Below are 17,159 nucleotides of genomic sequence, written 5' to 3'. Positions count from 1 at the left end.
TAGTCCTGTGTTTTCTGAGCTGACAAGTTTTTGCATCTATAGCTCCCTCAGAAAGGCTCGGTGTTAACTCTAATTTGTGGAAGGCTGATCTGGGGATTTTTTTAATCCAGCCAACAGGCATTAATAAAATGCAAATGAGAGGGGGGAGCTGGAATAAGAACATTTCCAGGCTAGGAAGCAAAACCAGCTTAACCTAAAGAGAGGAGGTGAGGAAGCAGGTTAACTGTGTATATAATACAGATTCAGTACAGTTGTGTGATGCTTATTTCTTACAGGGAATCGGTGAATGCTGTACAAGCTACTGTGTCTGATCTAAGACTGCTGATAGCCTTGAATTCCTGGGGAATAATTGATTCAGCACTTCTTATTAGTATGCTGCTCATTTTAGCACAAGGCTTAATTGTGTTTACTTCCACAAAGCTGCATCAACACAAAAAGCTTGTTTATTGTTGTTGAGAAAGATGGGGGATCACAGCAGTTCGTTTGAAGGGGATTTTTTAGGAAACAGTGGCATCTCAGCAACTTGAAAGATTAGTGAGAGATGTTGCACAAACTCAAAACAAATCACTTGGGTATGGGTTTTCCCTGCATTTCCCCCATACAAAAAAATTGGCTTTAAATAGGAATCTAATGTGGAAATACAAGAGAGACTATTCAGAACAGATGCTGTGGAGCAAGATAAACAGCATGTGAAAGCAAGGCTGAGAACCAAGGTTATCTCTAGAAGAAAAGAAAAGCAAAAGGAACGGCTCATGGCTCTGATTGGATAAGCGCCTGCATGCATGGTTAGTGAGTGTTTGCAGATACTTCGTTGATGGGGAAAGTTAGCCTTCCCATCTGTCTTTACAAAAAAAGGAAACTTGTGAATATATAAAGTGATGTGAGAACCTGTAATAAACGATTTGGGTCATTCACATCTGAGTCTGTGCCTGGTTGCCACAATCCAAAATTGAATTGTATTGATGTCTGGGGGATTTGCTGTTCTGAGACAGATTTGCTTATCATAGATACTAAGAACCTCAAAGCCCTGGGGTAGGATGAAACCTGACTTACTTTCCCTTACTTTCCGTGTCTTGGCTTTAAGATGAAATAAAATCATGGGCCAATAACAGTTGGATATTTATGAGATATTGGTGCTAGGACACTGTCTTTATGCATTTTCGTAGCCACTTCACACAAGGAACATAACTGTGTTTCTCTGTGATGGAGAAATTTCTCTTGTCTTTTCTTTCTCCCAGGTTTTTCATCTCAGAAGTTACTCTACAAAGGAACTTGTGCTGTATCAACAAGCACCTTTCAAAAATAGGGAAAACTTTGCTTTCCATAGCTTAATTCTCTAGCCAACCAGGAACGTGCAGTTTGTCAGAGTTGTTGTGTGAGACCACAAATAACTGGCAGAAGCAAAGTTGTTTGCAACTTAATTTTTGTAATGTGAACATCTCTTCCCAAGATCAAGTCCCAGCATCTCTCTTTTTTACTGACTCCTGTCTAAAGAAACCTGAAAAGTAATCTAAGTTTTTGTAGTCTAGCACTGTATTTATGGAAATGCTGAATTGGTGCAGCAAAAAGGAACGGGTGGAGGGAACAATGAAACAAACCCGAAACTTTGCTGATCATAAGTCTAGATGGGCACTGTGGAGTAGCTGTATGCGGGTTAGGAGAAGGGTTTTAATTCTTTGATTAAATGGTAGAAGTTTTTGTGTGATCCTGGGCAGAAGTGGTACACACACAGCTCTACTGCTCTTTGCTTCTTGTGTCACAAGCTGCAGTGCCAGCCTGCTTTTGTGCTAGCTTATTTTTCTTGCAAGCTATGACATAGGTATAGAATACAATTCTGGCTGGATAATGAGAAATTGAAATAATGTCTGAAGTAGCCGCCTCTTATTCTATGGAACTAGCGTTTTATAAGGCAATCATTTGTGTTTAATGTCAACAACATCTTCTCTTTTCAAGTATTATGAGAAAGGGAGTGGCTGTAACTACTTGGGTACAGATTGTAATATTTCTGATGCAGCCAGAAAATAGGGATTCTCTAAAAGCAGATAACAATTTAGATCAGAAGTAGGCTTAATGCCATCTTACCACGGCATCTGTGGGAGGGCCACAGTTATTGCAGGTGAAATGAATTTAGAAAGCTGTTATTGATGACTGTGGCTTCTATATACGTTTTAGCGAGCTTTGAGAATAGATGTAATGATGATTCCTTCTTCAGGGAATGTGTAAATGCACTTAAATATGAAAAATAAGAAAGAAATTTGAGTGCTAGCTCAGACATTGAACGTGGTTTCTCATTATTTCCTGTACCAGGAGATACAAACTCTCTGAACTAGTGAGGTATGAAGCAAGGAAGTTTCAAAGAAAACTGTTTGGCCCATCAATTACATTTGGAGTGGGCAGAGTGATAGGTTCATTGCCTGAACCTATTGGAATACAATTGTGCTGTGAATTTTGTTGTTTGTAGTATCTATGCAGCTGGCATAAAAGACAAACTTGCCCTTTAAGGAACTGCTCAGTTCCTTGAGGTTTACCCATTCATCTGTCCACTCTTCTCTTGCCATCTGCTTCTTTTGCTGTAGTCATGTGAAGTTGCTCCATCCCTGCAGCAAGATGCAGCCTGGATGGTTTGCAATCAGGCTTTTGCATGAAGTTTTCCTGTCTTTGCAAGCACAGATGAGCTTGCCTCCCTGCCAAGGGACAGCCCTATAAAGAAGCTGGGTTTTCTATTCTAGCTGTGCATCTGCAAGCCCCCTCAGGAGACTACAGACTTCTTTCTTGCTGGGTCTGGGATGCCGAGCTGGAGGAAGAGCCTTGCTCTTTGTCTGCAGGGAATGCAGGATGGAGGTAAGGCAAGAGGGGAATAAGACAGTGATGGGGGAGGCTGTGATCTAGGATGCTTACAGGAAGGAATTAGGTTCAATGCTGCTTCTTGTCACTGATGTTGCTGGAAACCCGAGAACATCTGACCAGCTATTTAAAACAAACAAACAAAAAAACATAGCATAATTTTGCCCTTTAGAAGCAGATTTTCTCCTTACAATCTATTTCTCTTTGAAAGCACTGTTCCAGATCTCTTTAAGGATGCTGTTAGTAATTCATGCCTGCTCTGCTTACAGCCCTGCCTGTACTCTGAACCTGGCCCAACAGATATAGCTTTGTACAGTGCTAAAGCTGTGTGTCTGTTAAAAGGTTGCTATGAAAGCATAACGTTTGGAGTCTTAGAAGATTGCATACCTTAGAAGATCACATGAAGATATTTCATGCTGTTTTTCTTCTTTTAAAGAAATCTCTAGTTATGGATCATGCCAGGTAGACAGACACACGTACATTGCAGCTGTAACTTTCTAGAAAGGCTGCTTTCTAGCTCTTAGTTGAAACCCTGTTATTTATGTTCATTTAGCGTCAGGGTGATAGTGTAACCCATATTTATGTCACCTTCACTGCATGTGAAATGATTCTGTTTATATCCCATGGTTTGAGTTGAATTATTTTAGACCAACAGGCTTTGAGCAGCAAATTCTGGTATCGTGACTTGACATGGTGGCAGGAATATGTGCTACAGAGCCTAGCGCCCCTTCAGCACCCTTTGTGGTTACAGAGGGTCTAATTCCTGACACTGAGCAGGAGGCAGGCTGGTATAATTAAGCAGACTGTAGCTCTGCATGTGATTTCCTAATGAATGAAAATGATTAAATCTGCATACTAGAACATATGATCGCATGCTTCTCTGGCATACGATCATTTCTACCTTGATACATTGGAGAGACTTAAATAAGTGTAATTGAGTGTGGGGTTTTTCCAGCATATGGGCCTTGGTTACCTAGCAGTTATCTACCACATGCCTGCCTAGATGGCTTTTTGTTTTGCAAAAACAAAGTTACTCTCTCTATATGTATTCCTTCTCTGATATTATGGTGGTGGAAAGCTGCTGCTGGATGTCCTAAAATCATAAGACTTCATTTTCCACTGCAGCTAAAAACTCTGATCCATTCTAGATCAAATTCCTCTTTATTTTAACACTTCAATTCATCTGCAATAAAGTGCTCTTTCACCATCTGCCACCCTGAGTCGCACCCAAAACATGGGGTGGAAGAGGTACATTGTCTTTCTGCTCATCTATGTTTGAATAGATGCTCAAAAGGCTATATAGCAAAATCTTCCTAGTACGAGGAACCTGCGTCTAAGGAAGAAAGAGAGCTGCGGATGGCTCACTCCCAGCAAGTCCCAGAGGTGAATTGCTTGTGCTAGCAGCTGGATCTCAGTGCAGCAGAGGGCAGTACAAGACTATTGTTGCAGCCATGTGGCTCATTTCTCTGTGGTACTGTGAGCATTTGGCAGAGGTAACCTTCCATAAATGACCATTTCCCCCCTGCAATTCCATCACCTCTCCAGCATTTGAGGAACAAATTGTCTGCCTCTCCCCATTCTTTCCGTCTCACATGTGAAAAGTAGTGTGAGGAAATGGGACAAGTGGAGAACCCAGAATTTCAAGAGGAGCTCCTTTTGGATTTTCAGGTCGTGAGTTCAAATTGTGCATGGGTTAGTGGGATTTGAGTTTTGACTTACGCTTTACCGAGCTCTGTGAAATAAAAATTAAATTGAACATGTGCTTATACAGTAAGTGGCATGAGCATAGCAGCTGTCACTCTATCAAACTCACAGCTGGCAGTGTCCTAGCTAAGAGAGACAGTTTAGGTAAGGAATTATCCAAAAGTGATGCTCCTTTTGGAGGGACACTGAGACACCCCTTCCCTCTTAAGGGGAACCCGTATTTCTTTTGCCTGAGTGATTCCTGTCCTGTTGTTGAACAGATTCCAGTCCCCAGAACAGAGCTCCTGATACAAAGATTACTTAAAATAGAAGCCCAGAAGGCACTGAAGTGTTGCTATATGTATTGCAAAAGAAAGCTCAGTGATTATGGATGTTATTTTAGAAATAATTGGAAAAAGAAATACCGAGTGTCTGCACATAGAGAACATAGAAATGTGTGTAGCACTGCTGCCATTAGTCAAATATAGACAAGTGGAATGGGAAGTGGAATAATATTTCAAAATGAATAATTACATCAGGCATAAGTCCAATGATTGCTTTATTAAAGCCTTGACGAGTGCCAAGCAACTCATCTATACTAGGGAGATGTACAAAGTGTACAATTCAGTACTTCATAAAACAGCAGAGGAGGGGGCCTACGCCACCTGGAGGTAAAGGGGGCTTTCTTTTCTTTTCTTTTTTTTTTTTGTCCCTGCACTTCTTGCCCAAAGCACTAACTTTCTTGCTAGCTAGTGTGGGAGAGATCACAGAGTGATTTAGGTTGAAAAAGACCTTTAAGATCATCAAATCTAACTATCAACCTGACCTAAGCCTAACCTGATGAGCCAGAATAGTCAGTAGCTGCTTTACTTTCTGAAAGTTTATGGCAAAACACTGCAATGGCCATTATTATCTCTTTTCTATCTCCTTTGAATGTGCCTGCAAATACATGGAGTGTTTCCATTAACAGTCAATTGCTATGATTTAGAACTGTCTTTCTCCTCCTTTCCTGATCTGAAATGCACTGTGGTCATTAATGTGTTACTGACAGCTGGAGCTGGCTTGCCACGAGAAGGACAAGGAAGCAAGATGGTCCCAGTAAGGATTTTTACCATATCTTAATGGAGCTGAAGCATTCCTTTCTGCTTCCAGTTCACTTCTCTAGCTAATTCTGTTCCCTGACCAGAAAAAAGGAAAGTACTGAATCTTATCTCATGGTAATATTGACAGTAGTCTTCATGAAATCCCAGTGTGGACCTTTTTTATTGAAAGATGGATAGGTGGTGTTTCCCCGTTTAGTACCAAGTGCAGTAGCTTGAAGCATCTTTAATGGAATAGATAAGAGTGTAATGCCAGTTCTGATTTAAGGAAGGCTCAGGAAGAAGCCTGAGATTGTTGCAGGAATGAATGGTGGGCCTGAGCCTATTCTCATGTGCCAAAACATCTGCCACCGAAGCATAACTGAAGCTCACCTCAAGCTCATTTAACACAGCTCCTGGTTTCCTTCTGAAGTGACTGAATCATAGAATGGGTTGAATTGGAAGGGATCTTAAAGATCATCTAGATCCTCTAGTTAATCTAGGTGAAACCTTCCTGAGGCACCTCTGCAGCGGAGAGCAGCCAGAGGCAAATTGTGATCTTGCTGCCTGGAATGAAAGACTTTGAGGCAGTATTGAATGTGTGTGTTTAGGGGAAAAGATGCTATGTACAAAGTAGAAATTGACAGAAGCAAAAAAGGGAAGGGAAACCTGCAGGCAGTTTTGGAAGGGGAAGGAATGTATTTCCAAGAGCAGCATTTTCAATCAAATTAAGAAAGTGGCTCTTACATTGCTGTGACTGAGTGAGTTCAGGCTTGTTTTAAAACTCTGCAGTCTGCCTAAAGAGCAGTCCAGATCCCATGGCATCTTCACTCTAACCCAGATGAAGCTGTCAGCTGTCCAACCAAACAAGGCTTTAGACAACAGTCAGAATGGCTGTTGTTTCTTACATTGTACAGTGGCAAGCAAATATTGATACTGTTAAGCAACTGTATCAGCTGCCAGTACTTCAGGCCCTGTGCCAGCTGCTGGGAGTTACGCAGAGTAACATGCAACATGGTCCTGAATTTCTGAAACCAGCCTCAGCAGGTAGGAAATCAATGTGCAGCAGCTGCAATGGAGCTGTGTGTTGCAAGGCCCTGAGCATCCTCCAAGGGGAGGGACAGAGCTCTGTATTGCTTGAATGTTGAAGTTTCTGACAAAGCAGTGAGGGTGACTTTGGAAAGTGGTGCAGGCTGGTGTGAGTCCCTTTGTATTAGTGCTGTAACTTGCAAGGAAAGATGTGAGGAACCAGCTTCAGGGCTGATGTCTGAGCACACCTCTGGGGCAGAAAGGAGCCCTTCTGAGTTTCCTTCCAGCAGGGACAGAGCACAGTGGTAACTGCACACTCATGGTGCTTGTAAATGGGGTCTATTCTTGTGTCAATAAATTCCACAAACATGCTCCACTTCTCTGAAAGATGCTCAGCTTTTCAGAGGAATGAGAATCACCCAGGAAAGGTGGAATGACAGCCTGCTTTCGGCCTTCACAACCTAATTTGATGCAAGTACTTCTGTAGAAATCTGTAGTATGAATGTATGCCTTGAAGTTCCTAAAAAGAAGCAGACATCAAACTCAATAAACTGTTTGTACTGTCTGTGTTGGAGGCAAAACAGAACCAAGTGGGATTAATAGGTGAATTTGTTATTGATCAACCTCTGGTGGAAGCAGCAAAAATAATCCATTTTAAAACTGCCTTTAACCTTCCAGCATGACAGGATTACTTCTAAATTCCATGATCTCAACCCTGTTCACTGCTTCCATGGGCTACAGGACACTGCTGCATATAGGTAGCATCCATCAGTGAAACAAATCTCTCTTGATGGTGTTGTGACATATTTATCCTTCTGTCTCCAGCCCCACTCGATGTGCCTGGGAGGTGAAAATAGACTTTGTTAAAGTAGCTGTGTGCCATTTACCTATCACAGTGGGATGGAAATAGGCTGCCCATGGTCCCCTGCCTGTCCCATGCAGAGCTGCAGGGATACAGGGTGCACTGCATCAGCACTTACAGCAGCCCAACCTTGGCAGAAAAAGGAAACTTATCTCTTACTTAATAAACTAAGCGCAGAAGAGGGAGAGAGAAATGAGAAGATGAGTTTAGATACCTCAGTAGGTCTTGTTTTTGCAGGATTACAAAGGTCAAAGTAATTTCTAGCTTGATCTTAATATTGAATTCTGCCAGGCAATAGCTGTAAATCAATACAGGAGGCAAAGCCCATAGCTTAAGTAGGTAGACTTGCAACAGCAGAAACCCCAGCTGCATCAGTGTGTACTTCCTATTTTCCCAGAGTGTTTCATGATGCCTCCATGTCAGTGGTAAAGCAGCGTGGCCTTGGAGGATGCCCCTCAGTGGTGGTACATCTTCACCCAAGCTGCTGGTGGGAGTGGGCAGCAATGCTGCTCCTAAGGGTCTCCCAAGTGCTAGATCCTCACTGGCTCAGAAATGGTGAAGGGGCTCTCTTAAATCACTTGCTTTGGGGCTAGCAGCAAAAGCTGTCTGGTTTTCCTTACTTTCCTGGTTGCAGGAAGTCAATTTATTTGTATTTGGGAACCTCCTTTCACAAAAGGTGTGATATCAGTGTCTTCTCACTGCTCTGTGCATACAGCGTGCAACAGAGTGACAATAAATAGATCTGATCTGAAAAGCCTGGTTTGCACACTTGGCAACAGACCCAAGTCTTTGCTCAACAGCCAGCTCCTGAGATTGGAGGACTTTGTGCTTTCATCTTTTCCTCCTACAGCTGCAATGGGATTTAAAGCACAGTGGGCCCAAGCCTATCCTCTTGTGCCAAAGAAAGCTGCTGGATGGAAGGTGCATTGTCTGAAGAGCTGGATAGATTGCTCTTTACAAACTTGTTGGGAGCAATCCTGCCATTCAGGACCCACTGCTTTTTCTCTTGTTCAATTTCCCACTTGAGTACTAAAGTTAGGCTAATGGGGAATGCTTTAGGGAGCATCCCCATACTAGCTTTGTGTCTTTCTACAATAATGGAGGTGTTAAATTCAACTGCTAAAAGCCCTAGGCTACATTTTCAACTAGTATTGTGCTTGCTGTTTTCATGTTTAATTATTTGTGGCACTACTGTTCTTTAAAAATAGCACTGTTGTAGCCTTGATGGTCTAAAGACATTAAAGCAGAAAGGTTTTTAAGAGAGCAGCCAGTGTAAATGGCAAAACAGGCAAACTTTTAGGCACAAAAAAGTGTCAATTTGACCTTAATTTTAAGAGCACCTTCATATGTCTTGTTATCCTCAGACTCTCAGAACTTTTACTGAGAGCAACGTTAGATCAATAATGATTACTTCTCTGGGAACCCTTTTCTCATACACAGAACCTGTACATCATCAAGCAATTATAAATTACAGCTGAGGAACGAAGGCCCAGCAGGGCAGGTGGTGGGCCTGTGTGGGTGGCTGAGTCAGAGGAAGAGCCCAGCAACACTTGGCTCCACCAGCTGTGCTTTGTCTCTTATCAAGTGTTGGCTCCTCCCTCTTCTCTTAAAAAGAAAAAAGTTTTGGAGTTTTGTTGTCAGTGGGAATGTTTTGTGTATCTCACAAACCTCCTGTGAGTTAGTGTGATGTGCCCTGATCAAATCCAGCTATGGAGCTGTGATTTGCTGCTAGTCCCAAAAGTACTGTGTACATTTGTAATCAAATTGCAAAGGGCTGTGTTTCCCCCTGAGAAGTGATCTGCAGAAAAACGTCACATTTAATTTAATGAAAGGATCTCTTTGAGAAGTTCTGGCTGAATGGGGAGTCAACCCCTACTTGTACTCTAATTACAAATGCGGTAAAAGAAAAAATGTTTTTGTGACTTTTTGCTTAAGTGATTTCTTGTTTCTGTGCTGCCAGCAGAAGATAGGCAGGGGCTGAGCTCTCTGTTGCTGATACTACCCAGGAAAGCTCCTGGAAGCGGTTGCTCCAGCTGGCTGGAATAAGCTTGCAGGTGCCATCACTCCAATCACTGTCCTGTATGCCGATGGGTAACTCCCTGCTCAGAATCACGGAGGGGAGTCAGCATGTGACCTTCTGCTGTGATGGGAACCTCCCGTGCAGTGCTCAGGCGTGACATACCACTGTCTGCTCTCTGCAGTGCTGCAAACTCTTACTCTTAAACGAAGAGGGCTATTCGTGTGGGGCTGTGATTATCTGAGCGTGACTCTGCAGGGAAAGCACTGTAATGATGGCAACTCCAAAACAGATCCTCTCCAGTCCAGCTCCTATGTTGCTTTTCAAGAACCTATGTGAGAGAAGGAATGAAAAATACTCAGCTGGTCTAACAGTGGCTGTTTAACTCAAGTACCTCTGTTAGGATTCTCATCCCCTCAGGCTCTGCTGCAGTCACTGACTTTGGTAGGTCTGTCTTTCTGCTGAAGCTGGTTTTCTCCCATGACAGATTAGGAGCTGCAGGAGGGTGTTCTGAGCAGGATCACTCCCAGGTACCCCTGGGCTATGGCACTTCAGCTTTCACCAGGCTGTAAAAAGGTGTCTGAGCCCAGTGCCCACCACGTGCCCTGCAGACCTGGGTGCTAGTAATCAAAATGGCAAACGTTTCTCAGACATGAGCTGGGGGCAGGGCTGACCCTTGCCTATCCTACAGCATCAGGACAGAAAAGCTGTTTTTAAAATGAAGCTGGAGTCCGTGTAGGCATCTCTGGGTGTATGGCACTGCAGCTGCTATGCTGGTCCAGGTGCATCCTGACCCTGCAATTAGCTCATGCTATCCCGAGGACAACTTGGTCTGTAATATTTTAGTTTATAGCAGCTGTTGCACATAATGTTATCGCTCTTGCAAAGGGAGGCAGAGATGCAGAGACCTACCAGCCAGATAATGAAGGGCCCGATGAAGAACAAAAAGAAGCGGCTAGTCATTGCAGAGATATGTTGCTCCCAGGAAATTAAAGGCGCCAACCACGGCACATGCAATAAACATCTCCTTTGTGTTGACATAAAAGCACTGAAACCTCTGGAATATGAAGAAATGACAAAGATGCTATCCAGCCCCCCCTCTTGGGCTTCACCTGCTCGCATGCAGCCATGACAAAGATGAAACCCAGCAGTCCGACCATCGTGCAACTTCCCCCCCCCCCAGCAGAGCCCGACTCGGGCACAGACGTGTGAACCCACTAGCGCGCCCGTGCCAGGGCTGGGCGTTCGGTGCAAAAGGTGCCCTGGTTGAAGCAGAAAGGGAAAGCGATGCGTTAAACGCGCTGAGCGTCCTCCCGGGCACCGGCGGCGCGGGGGCGGCCAAACACCCATGGCCCCTCGGCCGCGCTGCTGCGCGCAGGCGGGGGCGGTTCCCGTGGCTCTCGGCCCGGCCCCGCCGTTCGCCCCGCCCGGCCATAAAGCGCCGGGGAGCCCGGAGCGCTCGTAGCGCCGCTCCCACCGGCCCCCCCCCGGGTCCCTCGAGCCGTGTCGCTGCCCCGGGGGGCGGCAGTGCTGCCCGCCGCCATGCCGGGCTGGAGGAAGAGCCTCGCCCTGTGCCTGCAGCGGATGCAAGAGGACGGTGAGAGTCGGCTGGGGGAAGGAGGGCTGAGGGATGCGCTCGTTCTCCTTCTCCGTCTTTTGCTTTTATTAGCGTTATTTTGGAGGAGGAGGGGAGGGTTTCTCTGAGCTTGGGCACGGAGCTCCACGTCCGTGGAGGGGGGGGGGTCTCTGAATGCCGTTAAACTTCGCTGCAGCCCATCTGTCCTCTTGTCCTTAGGCGGGGGTGAGGTTTGGCGCTCGGTCTCGCTTCTCTTCCTCTGAGCGGTGGGAGAAAGCCCGAGTGTAGCCGGCCGCCCCGTTACCCGGTTCTGCTGGGGGCATTCTGAGCTCCAACTTTCTCGAGCTTCTGGTGCTGCTGCTGCCTTCAGCTGGTGATTCTTCCCAGCGTCCAACTCCAAAATGGGGATTAGAGGGTTTGCGAATTGCACAGAGGACGCGTGGCGATAATCTGTTCCTATTGTGCCGCTTACTATTGCTCGCGGCGGCTGTGAATGATTTTGCTTACGTGCTGTGGAGTGAGGTGTGAAACGAATGCTGGACCTGCGTCTCGGAGTGGTCGGGTGAAGGCTCCGGCGGGCTGGCACCGCGTGGCGGAGCCCCGAGCCCCGCGCGGCGGATCCGGAGTGGAACAGGGGGCAGCGGTGGGAAAGTTTCAGCCTCGGAAAGCGCCGTTCTGTTGTGATCTCCTGAAACTGAGGTGCGGGGAACGGGACGGGCACGAGCAAGCTGAACCTCAGCTTTATTGCCCGTTGCTGCGAGTAGTTAACAGTGCGTTGAGTTTTTTCTTTTGCATCTTTTTCCTACCTGCCTCCCCAGGCCTTGCCGTGCTAAGCAGACTTAACAAAGATCTGAAGCAGCACTGTTGCACCGCGCGGTGTGAGTGGTGCACGCGGATCAGGGAATGAATTGTCTAGTCCTGCTGGTTAGTAAGCACGGGGAGACTGTGCTGCTCGGTGCCTCGTGCGGGATCGGGGCTGAGTCGTTCAGCTGCTCTGCCTTTCTGTCGCCGCTTCCTCTTTCCCACTGCTTTGGGAGAGCACTGTTTATTTCTGATATTCGATCCCTCTGGGATCTCGGCTTCCAGGCACGGTGTTGTTAGAAATCGGAAGTATTGTCCTATAGAAGAGAAAATCCATCCCCTGTTCTGCAAGCCGAGACGTGCCTGCATGAATTCAGCCCTGGTGCAGTGCTGTGTAACGCTGCCCTGCTGCAGTTCGTAGGGATGCTCTTGCGCTGCTGGACCGGGGGCTCTACAGAATAGGTAGCCCTACAGCAGGGAGCCCTGACATGCAGCCGTGTAGGGTTTGCCACGTTACTTGATTTGTATGCACTGGCTCTCATCTCTGGAGTCTGTGTAATGCATTTCCTCCTCATCTTCCCTTGCACTTACCTCAGCCCCAACACTGCAGCACATCTCTGACCGGTGTACTGGTCTCCACCTTGCATTCCTTCAGGGACGTCGGATGCTTTCCCTGATGGCACTGCGCTTATTTCTTTGGGTGGCTTGCGTAGTTGGAAGTCAGTGTTAATCAGAGAGGTTTTTCTGGAGGGGATAAATCTCATAGACTGAAGGTGATGCTCTGTCTAAAGGAGAAGCTATGCATCTGCTAAAGGATGTGCTGTATTTGTAGGGAACTTTCTGTTTTCCCCCAAGGCAACCGATTTGATGCTTGTATGCAGTACATAGTTCAGCCCTTTGCTGGGGATACAGAAGGTGCTGTTGTAGCACTGCAGCACTAACAAGCAAAGTATGAGCTTTAACTGGACTCTGGAGAAAGTTTTGCATCACGTTATGCCTAATGCTGCCAGGGCATCTCTGCAGTGTTCCAGGTTTTGCAAGCCAGCCTCCAACCATTCTATAAAGAAATACTGACTTCCAATTTTTCTTATTCAAAACAAGTTGGTTCTGCCTTGTTGGCATCTCCCTGGCTATGCAGATGTGATAATTGTGCTCCAAACACATAAGGCAGGGAGCTTCTTCCTACAAATGCTCCCTGTCCCATCTGTGTGTTCATTGAGGACCACAGTACTTACTGCATGTTAATGTGATGAGCATCTCTTGCAATTTGCAGCCATTCAGTGCTGGGTTGGAAGCTTCATTAATCACAGTTGGTACTGAAAAGGTCAGCCATGGTAAATCACATAGGAAAACACAGAATGTACATGAGCTGTACTGAAGGATGACTGCTGTTTCAAAACACCACCCCCAGTGATTTTTCCATGTGTGTTCTGACTTAAACCTTCCTTCCAGTAAAGGGAAGGGGGTGACTGCTGACGAGGATGCAGCAGTGCTGCATTCTCTAATTCATCTTTGTTCCTGTGCATGGGATGCGCACCTTCCTTTTAAGGCTTGGGGGGACTGTATCCTTGCTGCTCTCAGGATTTCAGTAGCAAAGGCAGCACAGGCTGATTTCTACTTTGGGAGATGTGGGCAGGTGGGAGAGTCTCTGGGGATTTTGGCATATCTGAGTGGATGTGGAACCTGGATGCCTAGGAAGGATAAGCTATCTGCAGACTGAGCAGCAGCGATGCTTTTATCTGCACTGATGAAAGTAGATGTTATCTAGCTGCACACACTTGTGTAACGTTGGTCTCGGTGGTGGGCAGGCACACTCTGCTGAACCTGACATGCTTTCGTTCTTTGACTGGGAAGGAATACAGGATTTGTGTATAAATTTAGCTTGTTGATATCAATTCCATTCCTCCCCCGGGTGGTTTTCCTCAGTAAAACCAGAACATTTGACTGATACCTTAAAATCGTGATATGATGCCTTATCCTTAGTTCTAAAATCTATGCATCTCCTTAAGAAAGCCTGATGTTTGGAAGCAAGTTGCTGACCCTTGCGTGAATCACAGGGCAGTTGGAAGGGAAGGGGGGGAGGCAGCAACTCAGACCTGCTCCAAAAAGTGGAAATATCACAGGATTGTGTTGCTGCTGTTTTCTTCTTTCCCTTGTATATGGCTCTGCACTGGTTACCTTGGCAACAGCTGTAGGAGCATATAGGGGCATCGCGCTGCTGTGCAGCCATGACACTGTGGGCAAAAGTGTCCCATGGTGTGTGGGGAGAGGGGGTGCAGTGTGGATTGCTTGGTGGGATGAAGGTGACAAAGTAACACCAGTTACAAAATGTCCCGGTCTCACCTGGCCTGGCTGCAGGAGCAGTTTGGCAGCAGTGTGGCCCCAGGGAGTGTTTGGCAGGAGGGTGGTGGTTAGTGGCTTTGGCAGAGTCATTTACATGCTCATAGTGGGAAGGTAAAAAATATCGTGGTGGTCAGTCTTGGGGAGGGCTGTAATGGCTGGGCTGTAAGGTCAGCCTTTGTGTTCTGTCTGCAGGGCGGTGTACTGGGGTGCTTAGCTCCAGAGCTGTGGGACTATGGTTATGGCTGGAGGTGGGATTCTTTTTTTTTTTTTTATTTTTTTTTTACTAAATCATGGACATCGAGGAGAGATGTCCCAAGAAGAAAATGAAAAATTGTGCGTGTTTGCCCAATTAGCAGAAAATGAGATCTTTCATGCTGCCGTGCTGTTTGAGATGCACAGGTAATGTGTAGAATAACTCAAGTGAGTTCACTGTAAAAATCATATGAATTGCCTTTTGTTCACTTACCCATAAACGTTTTGATCTTGTGAACTGTAGTGTGTGTAATTTGAAATTAGCTGGAATACTCTGCTGCTTAAAATCAGGTGTGCTTACCACATCAGCAGTAACAGTCATTCAGAAGGGAGTTCCTGAAGTTGTCAAGGCTTCATAGACCCATCTCTCAGTGCTGGCTTGATTCTGTTGAGCTTTCATACAGAGTCCTTTTGTCCAAACCTACAGTAACATGATCTATTGTACTGGCTCTTAATTTTCAGCTACAAAGTTCAGCACCGTAGCTGTCACTTAGTATGTGTTTGTACTTGAAGGGCTGTTTGATCTGTGCTGAACACGTGTTAAGGTATTCCTGCATGTGATGCTTGTACAGTGCACATCCAAGCTCTGCTGGAGATGAGGACTGGCATGCATGGTGTTCAAGAATTTATGGGCTGCTGTTTTGGTGTCATGCTAATTCTACAGGCCAGTGCTTTCAAATAAAATTTAAGAAGAGCGGTTCTGACCCTCAAGTGAAGTATGGTGGGGAATTAGGATCCCTTGAAGGCTGTGGTGGTAGTGCTTAAGGGATAATGTTCATTCATCAAACTGATGGGACAGCCAGAGCAAATCCTGCTAGACTTTGATGGACTCTTCTTTATTCATTAATATGTTGATGTGGATTTAGGTGCCCATCACATGAGGGAGCAGTAGCTGCTGTGCTTGCCTGCTCCATCCTCACTGGCTGTCTCACTGTCAGGGGGCACTGGATCCACACTGCTGTATGTGATCCTGTGCTTCAGCTGTTGGAGAACTCATCTCTGATGAGCAGAGACAAAGCCACCAGGGTTCTGCAGAATGGCTTTGTGACTGGAGTTCAGGCTGTGGTTGTTCTTTCCAGCTAACTGCTGTTTAATCTCTTCTTAGTAGGCACGAGCACTGGGAAAAGCCGCTCAACTGCTCCTGCAGCCAGACTCTCACTGGCAGGATAGCCAAAGTAGGGCTCTTCCCCAGTACATGTGCTCTATGGCAGGCCATCTTTCTGGGGTTAAAACTGCAGATCGTCCTATGGATGGGCTGGTTTAGTATAAAAATGACTATATTGTTCGTTACTTTACTCATCACAATAGAATAAAATTGCGTATTTGGAGTAGAAGCAGGTTTACAGAGGTGTAACTCTTGTGGAATAATTACCAGCTCATAGCTTTGTAGGTGAGCCCTAAGATGGGAAATCAGGCATTCTTGTAGCTATACATCATGTGCCCTGTAGTTGAAAGCAGCGATCTTGGCCTGGAAGACCTCTGTAACATCTAGGGCAAATAAAAAAACAAACAAACAAACAAAAAAACAGAAGCCCTCACTGTCTTCTTTTTGCAGTGGTCTCATTTTCGAGAGCCAGGCATCTCCTGCAGCACATACTGGTGAGGATGGCTTGCGCATGGGCAGTGCTTTTGTCTGCATGCATTGAGCCAAACGTGGTTACACTGTATTAGGGTCTCTGTGCCCCTGGAGCCAGTAAACTTCTGTGGCTTGACAGTGGAATAAGAGCATGGGCATTTTGTCCAAAAAATAAATCCTGTGATGATGGCCTGCACAGGAGATGGTAGTTTCTCTTTTCTGCAGCCCTTGGTCTGGGTGAACATGCCCTCCCCATGGCAGGGTCTGTGTTCTGTCTGGTCGCACTTGATCTTCCCATGGGCTTGTTTCATTGAGAGGAAAAGTAATGAAGCTTTTCATATAAAATTCAAGTAGAATAATTTTTTTTCAGCACTTCCGTTTGTCAGGGGAATAAGTTACCTTTTCTCTGTTCTTTTTTTTTTTTTTTTTTTTTTTTTCCCTCCTATTTGGAAGATGAAGAGATTCAGATAAAGTAACCCAAACAAACTGTAGTAGCAGGGAGATCACCATAATTCTCACTTCCCCTCTCATTAACGTTAGATGCTTGGCATTTAGTAATTACTGGCTCCTACTTTAGTGCTAGAATTATTTTTTTGGGCTCTGGCAGAACTTGCTGATTCCACCGAGTGCTGCTTTCCTCTGGGAAATCAGTTCATTCAGACACGCTTCTCTCCAATGGCTTCAGGTATCTTGTACTGAGACCACTCTGGGTTTAAAGAGAAGGGGTTACAGAAATCACCGTGCGTCAAGATGTGGTCAGATCCATGTCTTGTCTATGTGTTGGAGCAGAAATGTCAGTGACCCTGCCAGTCACACTGCTCTTTTCTGACGGGTGGGAACCTCTTGCTGAGGCTGCAAAATAAATTTAGTTCTAAACTCTGGGTTCTTTCTTTAAATCCAAAAAGAAATCTATTCTTGAAGCAAAATGTAGGTGACTGCTTGGTATCCAGCACAGGGGATTGTGCTGGGTACTGTGCCTTTCTTACCTTTGGCCCCACTTTGGTGATAAGCTGTTGCTGTACAATCAGCCCCATAGACTTGGGTTGGGGGGGGTATTCAATTGCATCCCCTTGCAGCAGAGGCCTTGTAACTCCAGC

General features: G+C 45.6%; 1 protein-coding gene across 1 annotated transcript in view; it reads left to right on the top strand.

Annotated features, from left to right (window-relative positions):
• Positions 1-10,934: 10,934 nt before the first annotated feature.
• GRIP2 (glutamate receptor interacting protein 2) overlaps positions 10,935-17,159 on the top strand; it is a 216,375-nt gene continuing 210,150 nt past the window's right edge. The window contains exon 1 of the mRNA XM_025154653.3: positions 10,935-11,111. Within this exon, the coding sequence (XP_025010421.1) occupies positions 11,057-11,111 (55 nt within the window). The 5' untranslated portion in view covers positions 10,935-11,056. The remainder of the gene's footprint in view (positions 11,112-17,159) is intronic.

Source organism: Gallus gallus, chromosome 12, assembly GCF_016699485.2.
Source record: "Gallus gallus isolate bGalGal1 chromosome 12, bGalGal1.mat.broiler.GRCg7b, whole genome shotgun sequence".
Lineage (NCBI taxonomy): Eukaryota > Metazoa > Chordata > Aves > Galliformes > Phasianidae > Gallus > Gallus gallus.
Note: the sequence above shows the minus strand (reverse complement) of the source record. Positions and strands in the feature narration are given on the sequence as shown.